The following is a 24,090-nucleotide window of genomic DNA, read 5'->3' as shown; positions in this document are numbered from 1 at the left end:
GATGTCAAGGGCAACCAACGACTTCAGATCGTAGGAGTAGTGTCTGCGGACACGTGAGGCTCAAGGCTGGCGAACCCCAAACCACAGTGCCCAGATCATCCCAGCGTGGGAAGATTAAGGCAACTGTGGACCCGGCCAGGGCCTCTCAAAGGGAAGCCAAGTGGTAAACTTAGAAGCCATCCCTTGTTCCTGTAAAGTGAGAAACTGGCTGTCCACGACGCTTTATTGACCAACAAGGTTACGGTTTGTGCTAAGAGCAGTAGATCGGTTCGCCGTTCAACCAATGTTTTATGATCCTGGCAGGGACTGAGGGTGATCTGTGACCAGGTGCTTCTCTGGAATTTCTGTCACAACCCCCGCTCGAGAGGCCTCTTTCCATTCTGGGCACACACACATGGAGGTTCCAACGTGAAACCTTTGGTCGTCTGCTCCAGAAAGACGAGGAGGAAGAGAGAGTGAGCAGGAAGGGCCTGGAGAGGCCAACACCGTTTGGGCGCCAAACATCCTATTTGCTTGGCTCTCGCTTGCACGGATTCCCCGACAAAATAAAACCAGAACACAAGACCCGAAGTTCAGCACACATCTCTGTTAGGCAACTTCAGTCGCTAACAAAGTGCAAATGCGGACTCCCGGGTCAATCTGATTTGCCATGCTAGGCCAAGCTTGTTTTATTACATACATTCTGCATTCTAAGAACTAGTAACTTCATATTGTAAACATTAAGCATACAGAGTTAAAATTCAAGGCCACATTCTATCATTGATTGTCTCTTTTGTCGTGTATCTTTGGCTGGCCGAGATCAACTCGTAGTGTATAAATGCATAAGTTATATAATTATTATATAAAAAGGGGGGAAAAAACATTGGCTTGTATACTTCATTCTGACAAACGCACAGCGTTTGCGACTCGAAAGGAAACCCGGAGCCTCTGCCCAACCCAAACGCCTAGATGGTTTCCGATGGCAGCATCGAAGAAGGCTACCCACCTCTTACCTGACCCTGTGGGGAACAGAGCCCCCCCCCATAACGATGAGGTCCCGAATGTTTCTTTTAAATATCAGACAATTCCAGTTAAATTTTTCTTTTGACAGACAAACAAACAAACAAAAAAGAGAGATGCGTATTCTTGTTCCTGAATTCTACTACTTCCCCTCGTCCTGGACGCCATATTCTTCCTCTTAACACTGGGTTTGGTAGGGCACCGACCAATGAACCCGCAAGTCTCCGGACTCAGTCTCCGGCCTCTGCACTGTCCCAAGTCCAGTCTCCACTGCTTGACAAGCGTCTCCCCCAGCCCTCTGGCCTCCTCCTCCTCCTCCGCTCCCTTCTCTTGCACCTCCTCCAGCCCTCTGTCTACAACCACACGCTCGCTGTCCGCAGACGGCCCCGGCCCCACCGCCGGGCTCAGTTCCCCTGATACCGTCCGGGAGCTGTGGCTCTCCCCCGAACGGAACGCATCTGATTTCACCCAAACAGCACGTTCTACTGAGTTCCATCTCGGTATCTGTCGACGGGCCACGGTCTCTCTCTTTTCTTTTTTGATATGTTTCTATTTTTAAATACAGGTAGTTTTCCTTAAAATGACATGTAAATGGTATGTCAGGGGAAGGCTGTGTTACCACTCTCACTGTACTTGAGTCCCCGTTTGCGCTAGCGGGACCCCAAACTCCCCTCTGAAGTTTATACGCTTCTTAAGAACGCTTTCTTTGGCACTCTGTCCTCGTGAGTTCTTCAGGCTTCTACTTACAATGTCTTTTACAAGGTGGGTCCACACCCGAGGTGTCCAGATAACGTTACATTTTTCGCATCCTCTTTATTCCTGGAGTAATACTTGAGTAAATCCCTCCCGTTAAGAGTCTTTGGATCTCGTCCCTGGCTTCCTTCCCCAGCGCCAGTCAAGCTTTTACATTCCTCTTGAGGCACTTTTGATTCACGTTCTCCGATAGAGTTGGTGGCAATTTCTTGGTGATCGTATGCTGTTGGGAAAGGCGTCCCTCAGGTCGTTAGTAGTAAGTGCCCAGATGAGAAGGCATGTGGCTGCCCGGAAGCCTAGTGTTGGGGTATATACCTCCGGTTGGCGAATTCCAGTAGGGGTTTGGGGCGGCGAAGAAACTGGACGAGGTCACGGGTAGGGCGGGAGGGTGGGGGGCCACAAAGTTCATCTTCTGTGGGTGGGCGTGATAGGAGCCCATGTAAGGGAGGTCTGAGGGGTACTTGTACAGAGATGATTCTGGAGGGTGGGGCTGGAGGGCCTGGGCGATCCCGTGGAAGTCAAACTTGTAGGCGTAGCGCTTCCCGTGGACTTTGGTCATGATATTTTTGTCATAGTAGTAGCGGAGGGCGCGGCTGAGTTTGTCGTAGTTCATATTGGGTTTGCTTTTCCGTTCTCCCCAGCGCCGGGCCACCTCATCGGGGTCCGTCATCTTGAACTCCCCGTTGGTGCCTTCCCAGGTGATGCAGTTGGAGTTCGAGCTGTCCGACAGGAGCTCCAGGAGGAACTGCCACAGCTGAATCTGCCCACTCCCTGAGGGGGGCGGGGGGAAGGAAACAGAAGACCAGTGAGAACAGGTTCCGAGCTAAAGGCAGTGTTTCTTCAGAGACGGAAGCGGGTGCTTAGTGGTGTTCCCTGCAGACGCCTTAACCTGCCTGCGCGCCCGTCCCTCGGCTGCTGGGGATGGTGGCTGCCTTCCTCCCTCTTCTCCAGAATATTGCCCTTGGCTGAACAGGAGTTGCTTCACCTCCCCCCGCGACCCCCCAGGGCAACCCCCAGCCAGAGGGGCTGACACCGTGCACCACAGGCCCGTCTCACTGCCTCAAGGAGGGGCCAGCTCTGTGATGCTGTTCGTACTCGTGAGCTCCTTGCAGGACCAGACCAGAGCAAGGTTCCGGCTAAGGCCACCAGCCCCCGCAGCCTCGCCCCTGCCCTGTCTGCTTCATCACTGCCTCTCTCCCAGAGACACACAATGAACTGAGCACCTGCACAAGTATCGGCATCCCAAGTTCTGTGTCTTGGGAACAGGGTCTTCGCTGAGGATCTTTGGTGATATCGGGCTCATCCACAGATCCCAGTAATGCAACGCAAAGAATTTCTACGGGGCAAAGTTTAGGTTGGTCCCATCCATGTCTGACTTCCTTAGAAGCATAGCCAAGCCAACTCTGTGTTTCAGGGGTGAAAGGGTTTATTTTTCCTATTTTGCGAGGCAGAAAGTGCCATTATGTTGATGGCAATAATGACTTAACACCATTTATATTGGCGAGGTCAAGTAAAATAATAAAAGTCATATTTAGGAAATGAACTTCTAAAAGTTTATGGAAAAAATAGAGAATGGAAGTAAACACCGTTATTTCTAACATAACATTTTGCTGGCACCCAGAAAGCAATTCTGTCAAAACTTTTCCTAGAACAGAATTAACCCACTCAAAATGAGGAAGTTTAGAAAAAGTTGGCTCTTTTTCAAACCAGATCACCTATTTCCAGTATTTAGGCAACTGCATCGTAACGGAAATCCACGGGTTGCCCTCGCATTGCGATGCCAGTTGTGTTCAGAAGTTTCCAGAAGAAAATCTGCAGCAGTGAGTGACTGCAAGCCCTTCTGGGGAACCAAATGAGACTCCACCTTCATCAGCCAGATCTCAGTTAGCTGGGGGCACACAGAATTGTGTTCGATCCCACTGGAGAGACACATGGGTGTGCCTTTCAGCTCTTATTAAGTTTCGAGAAAAATCCAGGCATATCGTTCCAGCCACCACGTTACACTATTTTAAGATGACTTATGGCTTCCTCCAGGGAAGCAGCATGTAAATATCGACAGCAGTTTTGAGCACCAGGAGGAACTAAGATGTGCTGAACAGATTTTAGAAGCTTTGAAAGTAACTAAGAGGCCTGGCTTTCCTCCCAAACTCCAGCTCGAACACTGCCTCAGGCTTGTCCCAAAAAGATGACTTTTTTAAACGTTTCTTTCTTTTTGAGAGAGAGACACAGAGAGAGCATGAGTGGGGGAGGGGCAGAGAGAGAGGGAGACGCAGACTCCCAAGCGGGCTCTGAGCTGTCAGCACAAGGCCCGACGCGGGGCTCAAACTCACGAACTGCGAGATCATGACCTGAGCAGAAGTCAGACGCCTAACCGACGGAGCCCCCCAGGCGCCCCCCGAAAGAATACTTTTTATTGCACGATCAGCAAATTACCAAGAGATGTGATGAAATGACTGGCAACTATTCAGGGAGTTGATGTCGCGTAAAAATCAATTAGAATTTCTTCCCCCCAAACCCTTCTCCCTAGCTAACTCCCTACATAAATTGCCCAACTCTTACATCCTTGTTTCCAGGCTGGCTACACGGAGATGGGTGTATTTGTGAATTCATCCATGCAACAGCATCGTGAGAAAGGTCAGCCTTTTCTGAATGTGCTCTGGAAAATTCTCATTTTCACTCTACAGCACATTTGAAATACATTAACAGCTTGTCATTCAACTCAATGGAAGCCTGTGCTTTTTCGGAACCGCATATTCAAACTGTTCTCAATCAAGTTTTGGTTGCCCCGAACATCTCATTAATATGCATTTGAAAAAATATGAAGAATGGTATGAGAAAACCATATGGTTTTAGTATACATATTGTAACCAAAGGATTACTACTTGACAAAAATTCCACACATGACCTGGGAATAGGGAAAAACAAAATTTTTTTATTTAACAGCCCAACATATGCTTCTACGTAAACACGTAGAGTTGTCTGAAAATAAATATTCACTGTGAACGTCCTCCCACAGAGAAAGCAATCCCATAGATTGCGCATAAACACACAGACCTTCCCAGATAGCCAGAATCATGGCCGGTATTTATTCAAACCTTGGCATTGCTCCTAGGAATCTGTCCCTTGCCCACTTCCTTTAGGAACCTGCACAGAGACAGCCAGTGGACAAAAGTGGTTTCATACCCCTCCTGCTTCTGAAGCACTAGAAAGGCAGAGATCTAAATGCGCAGCTGGAAATCCAAAGACGCGCGATTTCTTACTAGACTCTTTTGCCCGTTAACCTTTAAGACACAGCCTCTTGAGCATTTCAAGGATCTATGGGCATAAGAGATCTTTACACAAAATTCATCACCTTCCAAACCTGAGAACAAAAGGGAAAATGCAAAATCAATCGCTGTTTAAGTAAATGTTATAAAATGCAACGGCGTGCCCAGAGCATTAACTGTTAAATTTAATACTCGTAACAAAATCCCTTGGATCCGCAGTATGGAGCAGGTTTTCTTGGGCAAGAATTGTCAAGGAGGCACGGTGGCTGCTGAGGACTCAGCCAATGGTAGATGAACTGAGTTCCTGGTGGCCACAAATTTCAAAAGCAATTTATGAAGACGAAAACATGTCCTGTGCGATAAAGGTGCATTTGAGAACACAGAAAGGGGGAGGTCAGACAAGGATATCTAAGTTGTGGGAAGCCTAAGAGGGGCTTGGGCCGTTCACTGGCCAAGCCGACAAGTGAAAGGAGAGGTCCTTACACTCAGGATCCGGCATCCGGCAGCCTGGCCACCTCCCCCCTTCCTCCATCGCCCTCCTTTGGGAAAACCTTTCCAGTCTGTTTTCTCACCCTATCTTGGTAGCGGCTTTCCAACATCAGTAAGAAGTAGCTACTTTTACCCAGGATCGGGTGAGGTAATTAACAAAGCCAGGATTGGTGGGAGAAACAATGATGTTGGTTGTGCCCCGCCCACAGGAGAACCCAATGGGATGGAGGGGGGGAGGGGTACGCCTGGAAGAGAATGAAAGGCAATGCTTTTATGTTTAGAAGGAAGGTGGTCTCTTCGTGCAGCGGAAAGAGAAGAGAAGTAACAGTAGCAAAGAAGTACAACTAAGCAGAAAAGGGCAAAGCACCTAAAAGGTTTATAAAGCACAGAGAAAAGCAGAGCTGGGAGTGACTCAGCAGCTGTGGGTCCAGAAGGAGGGGTGTCCCCCCCCCCCTCCGAAGAGCGGGGCTCAGCGGCCACCACCTGACGGAGGGACAGAGCAGGAAATGAAGCAGAGAGGGGCCCCCAAAGCACCACGGTGGCAGCCAGTGGAGGCCACTTTCTGCCGTCGCCGGGCACGCGGCAGAGAAACCCGTGGGCACAGCCTGGCCCCTCCACCATGCCGAGCCCCAGGCAGCTGGCACGTCCCAGGGCGGAGGCTTTGCTCCGGGCTCAGTGTGGCTCAGACAGGACGTGGTAGAGTGCAGGGCAGTACGGTGTCTGGAAGCACCACTCTGGAATCATCCCTACCGCCGCTGGATCCTGGTGCTGGCATGCACGGGGCCTTGGGCAGCTCACCTAGCGTTCTGTGCCTCAGTGCCCTCATCTATAAAATGGGGGTGATGGTAACAGCATCTTGCCAGGACACTGTGAGGATAAACTCAACACACGAAGGGTCTTACCATGATTTGTTTGAGCTGAAAACCAGAGGGTTTTTTTTTTTTTAATTTTTTCCTTTAACATTTATTTATTTTTGAGACAGAGAGAGAGAGAGAGCATGAACAGGGGAGGGTCAGAGAAAGAGGGAGACACAGAATCTGAAACAGGCTCCAGGCTCTGAGCTGTCAGCACAGAGCCCGATGCGGGGCTCAAACCCAAAGACCACGAGATCATGACTTGAGCTGAAGTCGGACGCTTAACTGACTGAGCCACCCAGGCACCCCGGTTTTTTTTATGTTCATTTATTTTTAAGAAAGAGAGAGACAGAGTGCGAGCAGGGTGGGGCAGAGAGAGAGGGAGACACAGAATCCGAAGCAGGCTCCAGGCTCCGAGCTGTCAGAGCAGAGCCCGACGTGGGGCTCAAACCCACAAACCGCGAGATCATGACCTGAGCCGAAGTCGGACGCTTAACCAACTGAGCCACCCAGGTGCTCCGAAAACCAGAGTTTAAAGAGAGGCACATACCTTGCCTAGAGCTACAAGAGGAGAGAACGAAGCCAAGTGCCCCTCCCCGTGCACCCCATGTTGGCCGTGAAAAACTGTGAATGGTGTTCTCGGGCTGGCTGACGGCCACCGAAAGCCTACTCTTTGCCGATACCATTCTGAACACTTGTATTTATTTAATTCCCCCCAAGAATCGTGAGGGAGCCCACTGTTGAGATGAGGACATTAGACCCCAGAGAGATAGAGTGATTCATGTTGCCCAATGTCAGCAAAGGTTGGAACCCAGTCTCTAAGCTCAGACGCCCGAATCCCAGCACGAACCATTGCTTTCAGGCCTGACCTCCACTCCCTCGAGTCCTCCCCAGGTCGTCCTTTCCCTTGGCCTGGGGCTTGGGAGGTTCAAAGTGGAAGACTGGACACTCCTACCTCCTAACCAATGGCAAAACATCCCTAAAACTGGTCTCTGGCTTTGCACGAAGCTGGATACAATTCATGCCCCCCATTAAAGAGTGTCCAGTTAGCACCGGGGGGGGGGGCCACTGAACACAACCCAAGAAGGTGCCTTCATGGAAAGGCAGCCTCAGTTCATTAGAGAAGCCACATACATGTTCAGCCATTCTAATGGGACATCAAGGGGCTGTGTGGTTTACGTGTGATCCATGACGTAATCGTTCAGGGATGGGACGCACCTCTCAGCAGGAGACACATGGCCCCAAGTGCACGTCACATGAATATCTGGAACCAAGACCTTGAGATGCGGTTACTCTCTCGTGCGTTTACACACCACGATGTCACCTTCCCACTTAAAATGATTTAAAAAGTTTGCGGTGTACAAAGAGCGAAGGCAGCAGTTTGAAGTGATGAAGGGCCTACTTATCAGAGAATGGGAAAACAGAGTCAAACAGGAAGAGGGAGTCTCATCCCCAGAAAGACCAGAGACATTCTGGTTTTGGGGGTGGGGGAAGCCACGTGAATACGACTGACGCGCGTGCAGCCCGAGGAGAGATGGAAAGAAGCCTAATCATTATCAACTGAGTAAAACAAGTCTTTATCTTCAAGCCCCTGGTTGGAGGTCACCATCTTCCCCAGGCCAAGTGAGGATGGTCTTAGTGGACAAAGGGCTGTCCTTTGCTCCCAGTGGACTTGCTGACCTACTGTGGACAGAGCCATTTTCCCAGCACCTACACGGTTGTAGAACTCAAGGGAAATCCTTCCTTTCTATTCTCTTGGCCCCCATTCTCCAAGGCCTCCCTCCTCCCTCGGGCTCACTCAGGAGCGGTGCAGGGCAAGAAAATAAAACCAGACTCTGGAGACGGAGAATCAGGGTTCAAATGCGACTTTCCGTTTTATTGGCTGTGTGACCCAGGGAAAGTCACCTAATTTCTCTGGACCTCTGACTCCTCTGTAGGATGAAGATAATGACCTCCCAGGGCTGTGTCATGCAGCGGCATGGCAGACTTAAGCACTTGCCCGGGCATTTCCACAGGGTGGGAGCTATTTGATTGTTATTTCACATGATTGTATTAAAGTCCCCAGAGTGCTCCCACGTCTGTTCCTTTCCTCTTTCTAATCTATCCTGAACACTGATGCCAGATCAGTCTTCCTGGGGCATGGCTGATAACAGTAATCTCCCAACATAGTAATCCTTTTTATTTGAACCGTTACGAAGCAGTTCGAAATGGAGAGCTGAGCCCGGGATTGGGGGGGACCAGACACCCGGGAGCCTTGGCCACCAGTTGGACGCTCCCTTGACAGCAAAGCACCTGTGTGGCAGTGTTGTAATCACCCGTGTTCATTTCTCCACCAGAATGTGAGGACCTCGAAGGTCAAGGACGGTATCTCCTTACTCCTCGCGTTTGTTTCTTCAACAAATAATTACTGAGCGCCTGGTCTAGTCCCCAGGGTTGAGTAATAAACAGTCCCTTTTTTTAAAAAACTATTTTTAAAAATATGTATTCATTTTTGAGAGAGCATGAGTGGGGCAGAGGCAGGGGCGGGGACGGGGGCGGGGGACAAAGGATCTGAGGCAGCAAATTCAACGTGGGGCTCGAACTCACAAACTGAGAGATCAGGACCCGAGCCGAAGTCAGAGCTCAACCGACTGAGCCACCCGGGTGCCCCTAAAACAGTCCCTTCTAACGGCTCACATGCCTCAGAGGGGTTTTTCTGAACCAGTGACCATTACCTAAAATTTAATGTCAAAGCTGCAGATACTTGATAATGATATTTCGTGTTCTCAAAGCACAGATTCCCTTGTGGGGACGAATGCTGCTTGAATCTGAACTTTCCCGTTTCCAACCCTATTTTGGCCTCCGTGTTTAGGAAATATACATTCCAGCTTGTACTTGCAATATGCCTGTGTCATCTTGGCATTTGAATGTGCTGTTGAAAACCCTCAGCATATGCTGTGAATTTCGGAAGTGGATGCCAGCACAGCTGGTTCTCATCTGAATACAAACAAATACGACAGTTTGGTTGGCACTGAAATGTGATGACAGGTGACGATCTTTGGCGAGGTACGGGTCACAAGTGGGCCAATTAAGAATCTGCACCCTCTCCTAGCCTCTAACTTCACAAACAGACCGTTCATCGAAGATGATCCTACATTTGAAGCCTTCGGGTTGGAGTCAAGGTTCTCCTTTTTAGGATAGGGTTTGACCTCCCTGTGTCATGGGATGAACTGTGTCCCCTCTCCCTGAAATTCACACGTTGGAATCTTAACCCCCAGTATCTCAGAATGTGACTTTTTTTTTTTTTTTTTTTTTTTTTTTTTTGGAAAAAGGGGCTTTACAGAGCTGTTTGAGTGAAAGTGACATTAGGGTAGGTCTAATCCAGTATGACTGGTGTCCTTATAAAGGGAAATCTGGACACAGAGACACGCACAGAGAGAAGACAGGTAAAGAGACCCAGGGATAAGACAGCCGTCTACAAGCCAAGGAGAGAGGTCCGGAACAGATCCGTCCTTCATGGCCCTCGGAAGGAACAAACGCTGCCTGTCACGTGACACATCGATTTTGGACTTCTGGCCTCCAGATTGTAGGACGGTAAATATCTGTCATCTAAGCCCCCGGTTTGTGGTGTTTGTTACGGCAGCCCTAGGCAACTGATACAGTTCAGATTCGGTGATCCTGCCCTTTGCTGCAGCTAAGACCTTAATGGATTCCATGACCCGTTTAGTTTTTTTCCCCTCTTGCAAATAATCCAACGAGATCTAAACTCCACCTTGTGCAGCTGGAAGGATTTCTCGCCAATACAAGTTAGTCTTTCAAAATAGCCACTGCCAAAAAGGTAACTTTGTTAGGGGCAAAACCACCAGCAGTCTCTCACCTGGATTTGCAAGGCGGCTACTTGTTGGTCCGAGAATCTGATAAGGATCTACAACAAAAAGAAAAGAAGTCAAATCCCAGAGACCTTGTCGCGGCTTGGTGTGATGTCACTGCAGGTATGATACCCCTGACTTGTGTTTCCAGGTGTCAGAGTCATTGTATCCCCCACACCAAAGTCACCCAGCACCACTTCCTGTACTGAATAAGATGTCACGTGGAATCCGAGAGAAGTTTCTTGCCAAAGACCTCCTAAGCTCAGCTCTGGCTTGGGGTTCCCGACACCTGGCTGTCTCCATCCCAGGACATAAACTGGGCAAACATGTGCTATGTCCCCACTGGGTCCGGGGCCACACCGGCCACGTTGTTCAGCACACTGGCAATATCAACGGTGTTCCGTTGGATATCACCAATCCGCGGTGTTCCGCATTGGGCCTGGCATGAGTACGGGCTTGCGGCATGTGGTCTGGGGGTAAAATTAAAAGGATTTGTCTGTCACAGAGAAGGGACGTGTGTGCAAGCAGAATGTTCTTTCCATATTTACTGCATAGGTTTGGAAATGTCTTAGCAAAATCTCGAGTTATCCCTACTGAGTAGACTGATAATTTGGTCCATATTTTATGCATGGAGCCATGATAAAGAAGACAAAATCTTGGGGCGCCTGGGTGGCTCAGTTGGTTGAGCATCTGACTTCAGCTCAGGTCATGATTTCGCGGTCCGTGAGTGTGGGCCCCGCGTCGGGCTCTGTGCTGACAGCTCAGAGCCTGGAGCCTGTTTCGGATTCTGGGTCTCCCTCTCTCTCTGCCCCTCCCCCCGTTCATGCTCTGTCTCTCTCTGTCTCAAAAATAAATAAACGTTAAAAAAAAATTTAAAGAAGACAAAATCACATTAACTTCATTTAGAAGTGACACATTTTAGAAACATGCTGCTAAGCCTACTTCTTTTTCGATGGCCGTCAAGACGTTCCCTGAAACATACCTAACTGAGGACGCTGATCTTCAGTTTTGGGCACTGCGGAAGGAGATGGTTGAGCAGCTGAAAATCCCAAAATGAAAGAGAGAGTTAGTTATAACTTCTATCTGGCCACTCATCTTTGATGTTGTATTATCATCCCATCGATTAGCTTAGCTATTAACATAATAGTCTTACTCTTAGACTAAGAGTAAGACTAAGACTCTTACTCTAAGACATGACATGCTCAGGTCATGATGTTGTGGCTCGTGAGTTCGAGCCCCGCTTCAGGCTCTGTGCTGACAGCTCAGAGCCTGGAGCCTGCTTCGGAATCTGTGTCTCCCTCTCTCTCTGCTCCTCCCCTGCTTGTGCACGCGCGCGCTCTCTCTCAAAAATGAATAAATAAACTTAGAAAAAAAAAAGAATCATTGCATCTAAAGATCAAGTTGCTCTTTGCTGCCAAAGGAACAAACATTTTATGCTGATAAAGCGTAGATACCCTGCAGAAATCAGCACGCTACCAATGGTCACCAAACGTCACCAATGGTCATCTCCTGGTGAGAAGCAGATTCAAGCAACGGGAGCCAACACCGTACCTTTCGACTGGGGGGTGGGGTGGCCGTGACTGGTCCAGGCTGATCTCCTGGGTGGGTCATAAGGTAAATCTGCAAAGACAAATAAAATGACTGGAAGACCAATAATGTAATTTTGTAATACATATTTTGTATGCTTTTTGTTTTGCGTCCGTTAGAATAAATACCGTGGATGAAAATCCAGCAATCCAAAGAAATACCCAACCTGTATCCCATTAGATTTGCGTTTTACTCAGAAATTACTGTTTTGTTCATTTTATCGATCTAACGTTTTCACCCGTTGATCTGGAAACTCTCCTTGAGAGATTCTTACAGGGCTTCCTGAGCCTTCTAAGGAAACTTCCTACGACCACAGGTCAAGACCACATAAAGAGTTTCTTACAATCTACTTTGGCCTGCTTCCACCTGGAACTGACCTAAGTTCATCCCTTTGTTACCTTCATGAGCCACTCAGAACAGAGCTGACCAATCTGATAAGTCCACCAATTCATGCTCGAGGTCTGCCCCTAAATCCCCTAAATGACACTTCTTCCTTGGAAATGAGCATGGCCTCCTCATCCTCTTACTTGCCATCTGCCTCTCTCAGTCACCCCTCATTTCTTTTTATAATCTCACCCAGTTATATATATGTCTTTAAATGTTGATGTTTATTTTTTGAGAGAGAGAGAGAGAGAAAGAGCATGAGCGGGGGAGGGGCAGAGAGAGAGGGAGACACAGACTCCGAAGCAGACTCCAGGCTCCGAGCTGTCAGCCCAGGGCCCGACGCGGGGCTCGAACTCACAAACTGAGAGATCATGACCGGAGCTGAATTCGGACGCCCAACCAGCTGAGCCACCCAGGCCCCCCTCACCCAGTCCTATTAAATCAGTCGTAACTGTCCAGTTATTTCTCCATGTAAATATCTGCTATAGCTCTTTCTCTAAATGAATTTAGAAGTTCTCTAAAAGAACTGCATGCGACCAATCGCAAGACCGGCATACTATTGTTCCCACAACATGTTAGCAATGATGGTAAGAGCTTAAGTGTATGCAACGGTTTCTTTGCGTTCATAACGTATTGTCATCCGTCTCGTAAATCTTCAGTGCACTTTGCACATACAAAGTTAGTAACTCTCCTTCCCACCCTCGGTGCAAGTTATGTTAACGATTATGAAGACTCTAAGTCATTTCAAGGTCCTTTCAAAAACGTATTCCAGAACAGGTGCACCCGGGTGGCTCAGTCGGTCAAGCGTTTGACTTCGGCTCAGGCCGTGAACTCACAGGTTCATGAGTTCGAGCCCTGCATCGGGCTCTGTGCTGACAGTGCAGAGCCTGCTTCAGATTCTGTGTCTCCCTCTCTCTCCGCCCCTCCCTTGCTCATGCGCTCTGTCTCTCAAAATAAACACATAAACTTAAAACAGACTCCAGAACATCGCCATGCGTATCCTTACTAAGTGTGCACACACGAAGTGATTTCTACATGAAATCTTATTGTAGAACCACTTCAAAACTATGCCTTCTTGGATTGATGGGGGCTCAGTTCCATGCCATGGGTCATTCTGGGCCAACCGAAAGCCACAGCCAGATACTTGAGGTATTCTGCTGCTGGACATCTGGAAATGGCTATCAAATCTCACTTGCAGGGCAGGCAATCTAATTCGTTTTAAGCCTCTCTTTAAACAGACTATGTAACCCTGTTTTAGACTGGTAGTTTGGCGGGTCAGTCCTCAAAGGGTCTGCCTATGTTGCAAAAGATGCACCTCTTGGGGCACCTCGGTGGCTCAGTCAAGCGTCTGGCTCTTGGCTTCGGCTCGGGTCATGATCCCGTGGTTCTGTGAATTCACGCCTCACGTCGGGCTCCGTGCTGGCAGCACGGAGCCTGCTTGGGGTTCACTCTCTCCCTCTGCCTCTGCCCTTCCCCGACTCGCACTCTGTCTCTCTCAAAATAAACAAATAAAAGAATAAAAAGATGTGCCTCTTCTTACTTTCGGATCCCAAAGAGCATACCGCTGAAATGCAATGTGAAATTCAACACAGAGTTGCCTTAATTTATTTGGTCTGTTTGGCTACAAGCACTTCGGCTCGTGTGGTCTGTGAAATCCTACCCTTTATAGCTTTGGTTGGGTAAAAGATAAATTTTTTTTTTATTTAACTCCAATATTGCTCACCGCTTCTTCTCAGCTGGTATTTTTGCATTTTGGATCATAAGCCGTTCCCACTCGGCTCCTCAGATTCTCACTTTTCTGGTGTTGGGGGTTGCACACGGGAATTAAATCTGCAGCCGCTATCAATTTACAGCTGAATGTCAACTTAAGTCTCTGGGCGCCCTTCGCACACAGATACCCACCCGGTTGAATTTTGTCTAAAAAAAAAAAATGGTCAGCCAGAGTTTCAATCTGAGAACTGTCTCAGAAAGAACACTTGGACTACTGTACCAGCGTCTAGCCGAATTCAGGAGCAGACAGGCACACGGACAAAGGGGCTTCTGTTGACCACATGAAAAAAAAAAGCAAGGCAATACCAAAATGTGTTCTCGATCCCAGGTCTCAAAGGGTGGCCCACGGACCAGCAAGACTGGTAACATCTGGGAGCCGGTTAGGAAGGCAGAATCTCACTCCAGGGCGACCGAGCCAGAATCTGCCCTTTAACGAGGTCCCGGGTGACCTGGGAGCGCACTGAACAATGCCAGAGCGAGCCCGTTCTAGATCATCTCCGTTACATGTTTCTAGGCAGGAATCTGTGTTCCCGCAGATAACAGATCTCAGAACCGCTGAGCGTGTCAGGACAAATGAGAAAATGCGTGCAGAGAGTTCTACGCTGGTTACCTTCCCCAGAGAGAATGCGAGCGGAACGAACGGCCGTTGGTCGCTGGTCCGCTACTACTGCTCATGTGATGTGACTGGAAAAAATTAACCACCCCACTAGCAAGAGGCAAATATTTTGAAACTCTTTATTCATAAAACCCTTCTCCGGGTCTATAACTGTGTTCCACCCTCCCCTGAAAATAAGTCAGGACCTTAACAACACGAAGTCTGACTCTAAGCCAAGAATCTGAGATGTTTATATGAACGATGATTAACATGTTCATAAACATATTGCCACGGAAGATAAGTCGGCTTTTGTTTTCGTTCATGAAATTCTGGTCCAGTGCTTCCTTATCAGCTGCCGCTCACGCGCTGGGGGCACTGAGTTTCCCTCCCCAGGGAGGTGACTCTGGGAAAAGGCTGAATGAAGCCGTACTGATTCAGGAGGACACGCCGGGGCCTCTCCAGCCACCCCACCTCACAGCACGGCCAGCCCTGGGTATTTCTGCCCTTGGGCTGCTGTAGAAATTCCGACTCCAAGCGCATTTGCCATGTGTCCCCTGGCGAGAGCAGGGCACAGAACTTCTACTAAGAACAGATTTTACACGGAATTTCTGGCGGTCACTTCAATGCACCCTCATTCTCTCCTGTATTGGGATCTTCAAGGTAACTAACTCACACACTGGGCACGAGGTCCTGTGTTGGGGAAGGCTGCTTTCTGGCTCTGGTTCTCTTTTTTTCTGCACCAGGCTGTGTGTTTAAAAACTGAAGGTTATAAAAGCCATTCGTGGGCAGCTCAGAGTTAACAAAGAAACGTGTTCTATGCCATGATCCAGGCCAAAAAGCACGACACAAAAAATCGGGAGTTTGACTAAGCATCGGGTCCCTCCACACCAGCACCTTAATTTATTTCCTGGGAGCTGGGATCGGTTCTTGATTTGGAAAGAGACTCCTCCTCCCCCCACCCTCTCCCTTCCCTGGGCATCAGTGAATCAAGACAACATATAGATTCTATGCTGCATCCTGCGGGGTGAAGTTCACCAAGTTTTATATTCTGCTTTCATCACGCTTACAGAGGAACAGCCCTCTAGCCTTCACAGTATGCCCACGCCCACTTTATTTTTTAATGAACCGGAACTTGGACCATGCGAGAGCTCATCTTCATTCTGCAGGATCTATGCGGCATCTGCAAAGCAGTGTGCAAGGGCCCTGGCTGGGTTGGGTAGGAACAGATGAGATTTGCCTGCTGTCCATGAACCTAGAGGCTAATGCAAAGAGAAAGGCCAAGAGCTGCTGCCCAGAACCACCTGATAAACACCTACTTAATGGAAGGAAGTTTGGGAGTCTGCCCTGATGTGGCTGAGTCACCCTCTCCTGTATTCCTCCAGACCTTCCTACGGTCTTCTAAGATCCCCCATCAAAAACATGGAGACCTGGGAGCGTTGTGCACGGCTTTCTCTCCTGGCTTTGCAGACCTCTGTGGTTACGGTCTAACCAGAGGGAAAGCAGAGGGTGCGTTTCCAGCCGTGAGCCGGGATGCAGACTTTCCACAGGGCCTGACTGAGGAGAACGTGCATTTGCTGCCTGGCCTTGACGGGTGACGTCGAAATGTCACTCAGTTGTGAATGCCAAAGGAGGAGTTGTTCAAGATTCTGAGAAACCCCTGAAGGGCACTGGCTTAAAAGTGAAAGTTAAGGCTGCACGTGCGGGCTCAAGCCTCCAGTGTCTTTGGATAACATCCTAGACGTGCATGATGCTCTGGGGACTGCGTGATGGTGGAGGAGGAGAGACGGGGCTGCACAATGTCCCCCTTGGTGCCCACCATGGCTTTCATATAAACTGCTCCTGACATGCCGCAGGGGGTCAAAAACCAGCTTGCAAGTTTCAGTGGGTCAGACCTATGTCTTTTATGTCACTTGAGACCTCAAAGGGCCATGGCTCCCGAAGGCACGTGTTCAGCAAGGAAGGAAGGTGCCTGCAACCCAAGAAACACATGAAGCACCCTAAAATCATGATCATCAAAAACAGAATGTAAAATGACACGCCTACGTGCAAACACTTTTTACGAGTAGGAGAGAGACGGATCTAAATGCTAAGTCAACAAAGGGATCACGAGGGAGGGTGCATTTTGAATCAGGAACATTCGGGAAAAGTGAATAGAAGCCAGCCTGGGAAGAGAAGGGAGAGACATGGACAAAGCAGTAACATGCCCACGTGTGGTTGTCTGGGAGGTCACCAGTCTTGGCCAAATGTGGGGTTCGGTTGCAATGGCACAGCGACTTGATGGGGTAAGCAGTTGGGGGACCCGGAAGAAGTGACCCATTTGGGAAGGAAGGCCAGGAGGAAGAAAGGAAAAGGGAGATTGGGGTCAGCAGCCCGGGGGTGGGTTACACAGGGCAGAAAGGAGAGGAGGCAGGGAGGGACAGGAAGCATGGGGGAGGGGACTGGGCACGCGTGGGTGGAGGAAGCCCCCTGTTCCCATGGCTGGGGGGTTACAGAAATGGAGCGGCCATGAAGGTCATGGCGGAGCAAACCAGGAGTGCAGGGGAACGGGAACTCGGGTCTCTATTCCCAAGGGCCCCAGGGGCCTCTTCCCAGGGGGGAGTCAGGCATCACCTCTTCTGCCGGCATCAGACACTTCTGAGCCCAGGAACACAGTTGGATCCCAGCCGGTCTGGGAACCGCCCTGCAGCACCTGTTTCCCCAGGGCCAGTGCCAGATTTCCACCTGCACCCCGACGGGCTTTCCGACTCACAAGTGCATCCTTCAAGGTCCATCCCTGAGTCCACCTAAGCGGAGAAGCAACTCTCCTCTCCAAGGTCAAACCCCTGGATAGTTCAGCAAAGAGCTCGGGCGTGTTCAGTCTGATTCAACTTCCTTATAGCGCGTATACAAGCATCTGTATCTCCCTGGACAGTCACAGGAGGGGTCGTCAAAACAGGTGTTTTTGCTACAAACTTGAGTCTCAGAAACATACTTTGCTGGGGTGGAGCTAGGGAAGTGTGATCTCCTGCGGGTCACGCACAAATCAAGGCCCCAAGGAAGAGTGTGGCCAGAGCGCGGAGGCGTGTCCCAGCCTTCACTTCCCAGCTACTCCCCGCGCGCCCCGCCCCCCCACACACACCTGGAAAGCTGAATCTTCCAAATCTACTGTATCTTCAGATGCGAATAAAGAAAAAAGAGTTCCAGGATCCACTGTTCTACGTACTAGCAAGCGATTAGCCAGCTGGTCTGACCACTGGGCTGTAACCAACGGATCTGGTCAACGTCGTGACCTTTCGACAAAACCCCAAGCCCAGCTCACAATCCCTGGATTCTGCGACTCAGTGAGACGCATCCATGAGGCAGCTTCAAACAAACAAACCAGCAAAAGCAAGCAAACAAACCGTGGCCCGCCGCTTCCCGGAAAGCTCTTCTTCTTTTAAGGATGGATGGAAATGGATTTTAAATGCTCACAAAACCGTTGTGATCTTCCTATACTTCCCTATGTTCTCCCAAGGATGCATTTATCAGAGGTGAACGGTGGGTTTCTTCAGGGCCAGTCCAGGTCATTCTAGACCCTGAATCTGATCCACAAGTAAATGGCCTGTGAAGTCTCCACCATGACAGAGGGAACGAAGCACTTTAGCTAAACCTTTCCACCGTGTTCCCCAGGAAGAGGGGCGCAAATCCTTCCTCTGAGGTCAGAGAGGAGGGAATGGCCAGCCTCAAGGCTCTGTGGAAGTAACGGGACAGCGTCAGGGTGGGAACAGCTCTGAGAAGCTTCTTCACCCATGCTATTGAGCTCCTGACTGGAAAGAAACGACCGTGCGAAACTTAATGCCCCGGACCAATCCAAATGGAGTCTTATGTAGTCTGGGTGTGGGACAGAGGTCAAAGGGCGACAGCTTGGGTCTAGGAACGCATGACTCCAGAGGCATGAATGACGATGGAAAAACCAGCCCCCTACCCTGACTCGCCATTTCCTCAGCTGGCGGGCTGGCGTGTTATCGGTGCAAGTCCTGGTGAGGGGACCGAGGTCTGAGCCACGCTGCTCCTGATCTGAAATGCCCTCCCCCTCCTTCCCCACCTGGCAACATCTAATCCTCCTGTGGCGGGTGGCCCTTCCTCTGGAGAGCGTCCTTCCCGCTCTCACGGAAGGTACGTTTGCAACCGCTGCTGGTCCTACAGCCTCTGCCATCAAAGTTGATGCCTCAACTTCTTCAGGTTAGAGTCTCAGGGGCGTGTCTGCTCTATGCTGCCAGCCCTTGAGGTTCGACACTTATGTGTCAGTCTATCTCTGGCTCTAGGCGGCTCAACCGCGACATCTAGAGCTTCAGGCAAAGCCTGGATGTGTGCCTGTGAGCTGGTTTCCGACGTCCCCTCCGCGGCTGACGCCCAGGAGGCGCTCCGTGGACATCGTGGAATGAACAGGCCAGCCTTCAGCAGACAGGAAGCTTTCTGAAGTCTGGCCCAGAATGTAACACTGTGCTTGTCACTAGTAAGCACTTGGTAATATTTATTCTTTCACGCATGACCTGAAAATCAATTACCTAGAGCAATCAGGAAAGACATAAAGAGTCCGATGTAAATATCACCTATGACATGCCTCTGCTCTGAACCGCTGGCTCTCGTGACATGCCGAGAGTCCATCACTAACACCATGGGGACGCCTCGTGCTTCGTGTGTTCCCCCGAGGACGCGCATGCTTTTGTCACCTGGCGCGCGGGCGGGTGCTTTTCCGCCGGGCTTCCAGGGTGCCAACTTTGCCCATCTGCCTTTCAGAGCAGCTAGTTAAGGGGCCGATGTGCTTTTAATTCTGCGGTCAGGGACCTGAAGTGTGATCTCTGAGTGAAACGGTCTGATGGAATCTGGGCTCCAGATTCACAGGGGCAGAACAAGACTGCTCAGGACTCCCTTCAGACCCAGGATCCGCGCCCTCTGACTCTGGTGACTTAGGTCACGGATCTCACGGGACATCCCAGGATGTCTCTGCAGGGACAGATCACACAGGGGTGTTTTTCGTACCTGGCCTAGTTGTAATTCTTTGCGTGGCCTCAGGATATACTGAAGTATTTGGGAAAATAAAAGCTGCACCCCCTGCAGACAAAAGGAAAGACAAAACATGTGAAGGTCTCTTGTTGTGGTTGTTGATCTCCTGCAACCAAATCAACTCTGCCCTGTGACACCAAAGGGAGGGGACCCCCTGGAGCCGGCCATCTGGGACTCCCAGGGGGTGGGGGGGGGGGGAGGGAAGGGATAAGCGAACGGGGGCAGAAACTGATTCCGACTACAGAAATAGATGTCGGGCTATACTGCGTCCCATTTGCCAGAAAGTGTCCCGTGTTTTGATGGTATGGCTTCTTGCTGAAGCGCATCTGTGTGTCCCCCATCACCCCCAACCATCTCACTTTATAAAAAAAAAAAAATTCTATGGTGCGTATTTTCATTTATAAGTTGCATAAAAATCCAGAGAAACGTTTTACGGAGCCCTTGGAAAACAGTCCCAAAGAATTACAAATATTTTTTTTTGCCAAAGAATGTATGGATCTTATTAAAAATAAATCCACATTTCTCTTCAAATGCGTGTGTCCCCTTCTCTGTCTCAATCCACTGCCCGTGTTGTGAGCAGGAAAAAAAAAATCCCCTTCTGCAGTTCAGTCCATTTGGAATCGGTCCTCCCGTTCTTCGATTGCTTCTACGTTTAACAGTAACACTAGTAACGAAAGCAGAGCGTTCTCGAAACTGTCACTCACTGTTATAAATTTTCTAAACAACTGTGAAATGATCAGAAAATGTGTCGCTCAAGGGGGTTCTGAAGAAGGGGAAATCACTCGGCCTAAGTTATTTGTTATTTTCTGGCCACAAGGTCATTAATAGGCTGACGTGTGTAACCTACAGTGAAAAAGCATACGACTGACTCCAAGCTTTTTTTTTTTTTTTTTTTTTCACTTTCAATGAAAAGCACAATGTCCTGAATCTGGAGGACCAAGATAAAGGAGCCATCTATCTCACTGTAACACCCAAACCGGACTCGCTCACGTTACACATTTTGGGAACACGGCTGTACTTCCGTGTGAGGCTGGCCATGAATCGGCTTCTTTGCCGACGATGGGGTTACCCAAGCCTTGATGGTTTCCGCCCCGGCCTGAGTGGTGGCAGAAGGGCCCTGCCGGCTGACACAGTGGGGTGAGCAGCCTGTGGCCAGGCTTCGGTAGCTGTCTCTATCAGGAGGGAGACGGCGGATGCCAGCCGCGGACACATTCATCCGCAGAAAGCCAGCCTCGACCATGAGGGGGATGGGGAAGGTTAGCGGGGATGAAGCATCCTGTTCAACTCGACTAGCCTCAGGCCATAAATAAATAGCTAAAATGCAGAATCTGTGGTTAGAGACGGGATAGCAGGGATTGGGTTAGTAACTGATTTCGTATCCTCCAAAATGACAACGCAGTCTCCCTTTCAGCCCCAAGCTCCCGAAAAGTGACGAACGAGCTTTCTTTCCTCCTGCCCTTTGCAAACGTCCAGAGTCTGTGCAAGAAGATCAAAGTCAGGATGAGTCAAGTGGCCTAAGACTTTTCCTAAAAGGAAAAAATAAAACTGCTTGTCCTAGTACACGTTCCTTTGTGAACAAAAAAGAACCCCAAGGGCCCCCTTTATATCGAACATGCTTTTAGTTTCTACAGTCAGCACAGCGGCAGATTGTAATCCAGCAAAAGAGAGGTAAGGCAACGGCTAAGGGCTAATTCTGCGCCTCTCCTGGTCGAAAGAAGTCCTTTGATGGTCCAAGGGGGTGGGGAGTGCTCAGAAACCAAAATGGGCGCCCCCTGCCGGCCCGCTCTGGTACTTCAGCAAGAGCCTCCTGCATATCAAGAACCCCTCGGGCATCCCCTCTGCTCTGCCTTCCTGATGCCCTGACCGGCCCGCCATCCACCTTGAAAGCGTGCAGTCTGTGGACAAGGCTTTGCGCGTGTCCTGTGGGGAGGGGGCAGGCCCAGCATTACCTGTGTTTCTAGCATGCATTAACCGTGGAGAGTTTTGTAAGGCTTTATCAACATCATCTGAAGTCAAATGTGGAAGAGGAGCTAGAAAACAAAACAAAAGCGACATCAAAATGAAAAGAGAGAGAGAGAGAGAGAATTACCCTCCTTAAAAAAAAAAAAAAAGAAGAAGAAGAAGAAAGAAAGAAAGAAGAAGAACACCTCCCCACCCCCGCCCTACTTTCCTGAGCGGCTCGGAAACCTCTCCATGGCCCTGCGGCTGGTTAGCGTGTTAAAACCTAGGTGGGCCCACATTTAATTCGGGGAACCAGTGATCGGGATGCCAGGCAAAGCATTTACACCGGAGTCCACACCCAGCCCCCTGCTGTGCTATTTCCCTCTCCTGCCAACCATGCTTGATGTCCGAAAAATTAAACCATACAGCAAACCGGGTGAATTCGTGCCTCCAGTCGCCAATACGCCATTCCCACTGTGTCAGGTGAAGCCACATGTCATGATACGAACTGGAAACTTCTCTCACTCTGTGCTCAGGTGGGCCCGGGAGGGGGCTTGGTTTAGCTTTAGGGAGGATGAGCCCCGTAATTCCCATCGGGGGCCTTTCCGTCTGTTTCCGTTTTAGTGTGGGACACCACGGGGACTCAATAATGTGTGACCAGAGGAAGCTCTGCTCCCCTCTGCCACGTGATCCTCTTGGTGGAGGTGACCCAGGGGGAGGCAGTTGAAGCCTCGTGTGACCCCTCAGGCTTCTGGGAAAAGCGCTTGACCGCTTGTCACACGTGTACCTAGATCGTGGCCTCGTAAGCGTTTGGTTCTTCCAGATCCTAAGTGAGAACTGGGTTAGGGCGGGAAGAAGCTGTCACAGACTGGACTGGACCCCCTCAGCTCGGGTTGGCAAGAACCCGCACCCCAGTGATCTCCGTCCCGACCCTCTTACTCTCTCTGAGGTAGTGCAGGTGGGAGAGAAGGATGTCAGCGTTGTAGCTCGGGGTGAGCCTCTGGAAGTCGTCCTTGGTCATCTTGCACAGCTCCTTCCCGTCGATGTTCTGGAACAGCAAGATGTCGACGTCCGGAAGGCCATACTCTTTCACTGCCCACTCCAGCCACTGCCGGACGTGGTCCGTACTCCACAGTGTAGGATCTGAAAGGGGTTGGGACAGAAGCAATCAGCTAATCGCCTCCCGAAGACGCATTTCCAGGGCAGAACCACATCCCAGGCAGGGCCCCCGCCAGCCACGGCTTCCCGGAGGGGCTCCTTCCCCACTGTTCTAGAAGACAGGCTTCCAAACAGACGCGGTGCCCTGTCAAAAGCAAGTGTCTTGGGGGAAAGACAAAAAAAAAAAAAAACAAAAAACAAAAAACAAAAAAAAAGCCATCTGAGTCACGCCCAGAAATCGCTGCCTTTAAAGTGAATCGTTCTGGAACACCACTGGCCCCTCGTGGCTCAGATCATCTGAAGTTTCACGTAGGCACCAGGCTTTTTTATTATTCATTTTTGTCACTTAGTTTCATTTTTATTTATTTATTTACAAATGAAAAAATCATGGAAATTTTCTTTCCTTAGGGAACTGTTGGCATCGAGAGCTCAGAACACAAATCAGGAAGACGCTCATCACCGTCCGTCACGCAAAAAAAGCATTCATACAAAATACTGAAAAATACTGACCGCAAAACTGGAAGTCAAGCGTAGGTGAACGAAAACCCTAGTGCCTCCCATGGGCTGGTGTTTCTTTTTTTTTATTATTGTTTTTCTTAATGTTTATTTTTGAGAGACAGGGAGAGAGAGAGAGCGCGAGCAAAACAGGGGTGGAGCAAAGAGAGACAGAGAGACAGAATCTGAAGCAGGCTCCAGGCTCTGAGCTGTCAGCACAGAGCCCGACATAGGGGGCTCAAACTCACGACCTGAGCCTAAGTCGGTGCTTAACCCAAATGAGCCACCGGGCACCCCATATGAGCTGGTATTTCATTAAAAAAATTTTTTTTTAAGTTTATTTATTTTTGAGAGAGAGAGAGACAGAGCATGAGCAGGGGAGAGGCAGAGAGAGAATGAGAGAGAGACACAGAATCTGAAGCGGGCTCCAGGCTCTGAGCTGTCAGCACAGCGCTCGACGTGGGGCTCGAAGTCACAGACTGTGAGATCATGACCTCAGCCGAAGTCGGACGCTTAACCAACTGGGCCCCCCAGGCGCCCCTGGGTTGGTATTTCCAAGAGAGAGCGGTTGGTTTCCTGCTTTTCCTGCAGAGAGTTTGATTTTGCACCTATCAGGCACCTGCAGGAGTAGGGGACTGGCTGGGGGACCTTCTCACCGCACAGCTATGGCACACAAACACCCCACCTCAGGCAGGCAGTGTCATCCCACTCCACTGCCACATATGGGAGGGGACCTGGGTAGAGTCCCAGAGGACACAGCCAGTGGGACAGCCACTGTATTATCCCCAGTGGAAATACAGCCAGGAACACGCCACACAAACAGCCTGGGCAGAGGGATATTTAGGGCACCCAAATACCGGCAGGTAGGAGGGGCACCCGGGTGGCTCAGTCAGTGAAGCGTCTGACTGCTCCTTGGGTCATGATCT

General features: G+C 49.9%; 1 protein-coding gene across 5 annotated transcripts in view; it reads right to left on the bottom strand.

Annotated features, from left to right (window-relative positions):
- Positions 1 to 634: 634 nt before the first annotated feature.
- ERG (ETS transcription factor ERG) overlaps positions 635 to 24,090 on the bottom strand; it is a 263,697-nt gene continuing 240,241 nt past the window's right edge. For all 5 annotated transcript variants that reach the window (XM_042957218.1, XM_042957219.1, XM_042957217.1 and 2 more), the window contains 7 exons: positions 22,451 to 22,654; positions 21,520 to 21,600; positions 19,547 to 19,618; positions 11,761 to 11,829; positions 11,192 to 11,248; positions 10,218 to 10,265; positions 635 to 2,523 (listed from right to left, as the gene is read on the bottom strand). In XM_042957218.1, the coding sequence (XP_042813152.1) occupies positions 2,003 to 2,523; positions 10,218 to 10,265; positions 11,192 to 11,248; positions 11,761 to 11,829; positions 19,547 to 19,618; positions 21,520 to 21,600; positions 22,451 to 22,654 (1,052 nt within the window). In that variant the 3' untranslated portion in view covers positions 635 to 2,002. The remainder of the gene's footprint in view (positions 2,524 to 10,217; positions 10,266 to 11,191; positions 11,249 to 11,760; positions 11,830 to 19,546; positions 19,619 to 21,519; positions 21,601 to 22,450; positions 22,655 to 24,090) is intronic.

This window comes from Panthera tigris, chromosome C2, assembly GCF_018350195.1.
Source record: "Panthera tigris isolate Pti1 chromosome C2, P.tigris_Pti1_mat1.1, whole genome shotgun sequence".
NCBI classification, from domain to species: Eukaryota; Metazoa; Chordata; class Mammalia; order Carnivora; family Felidae; genus Panthera; species Panthera tigris.
Note: the sequence above shows the minus strand (reverse complement) of the source record. Positions and strands in the feature narration are given on the sequence as shown.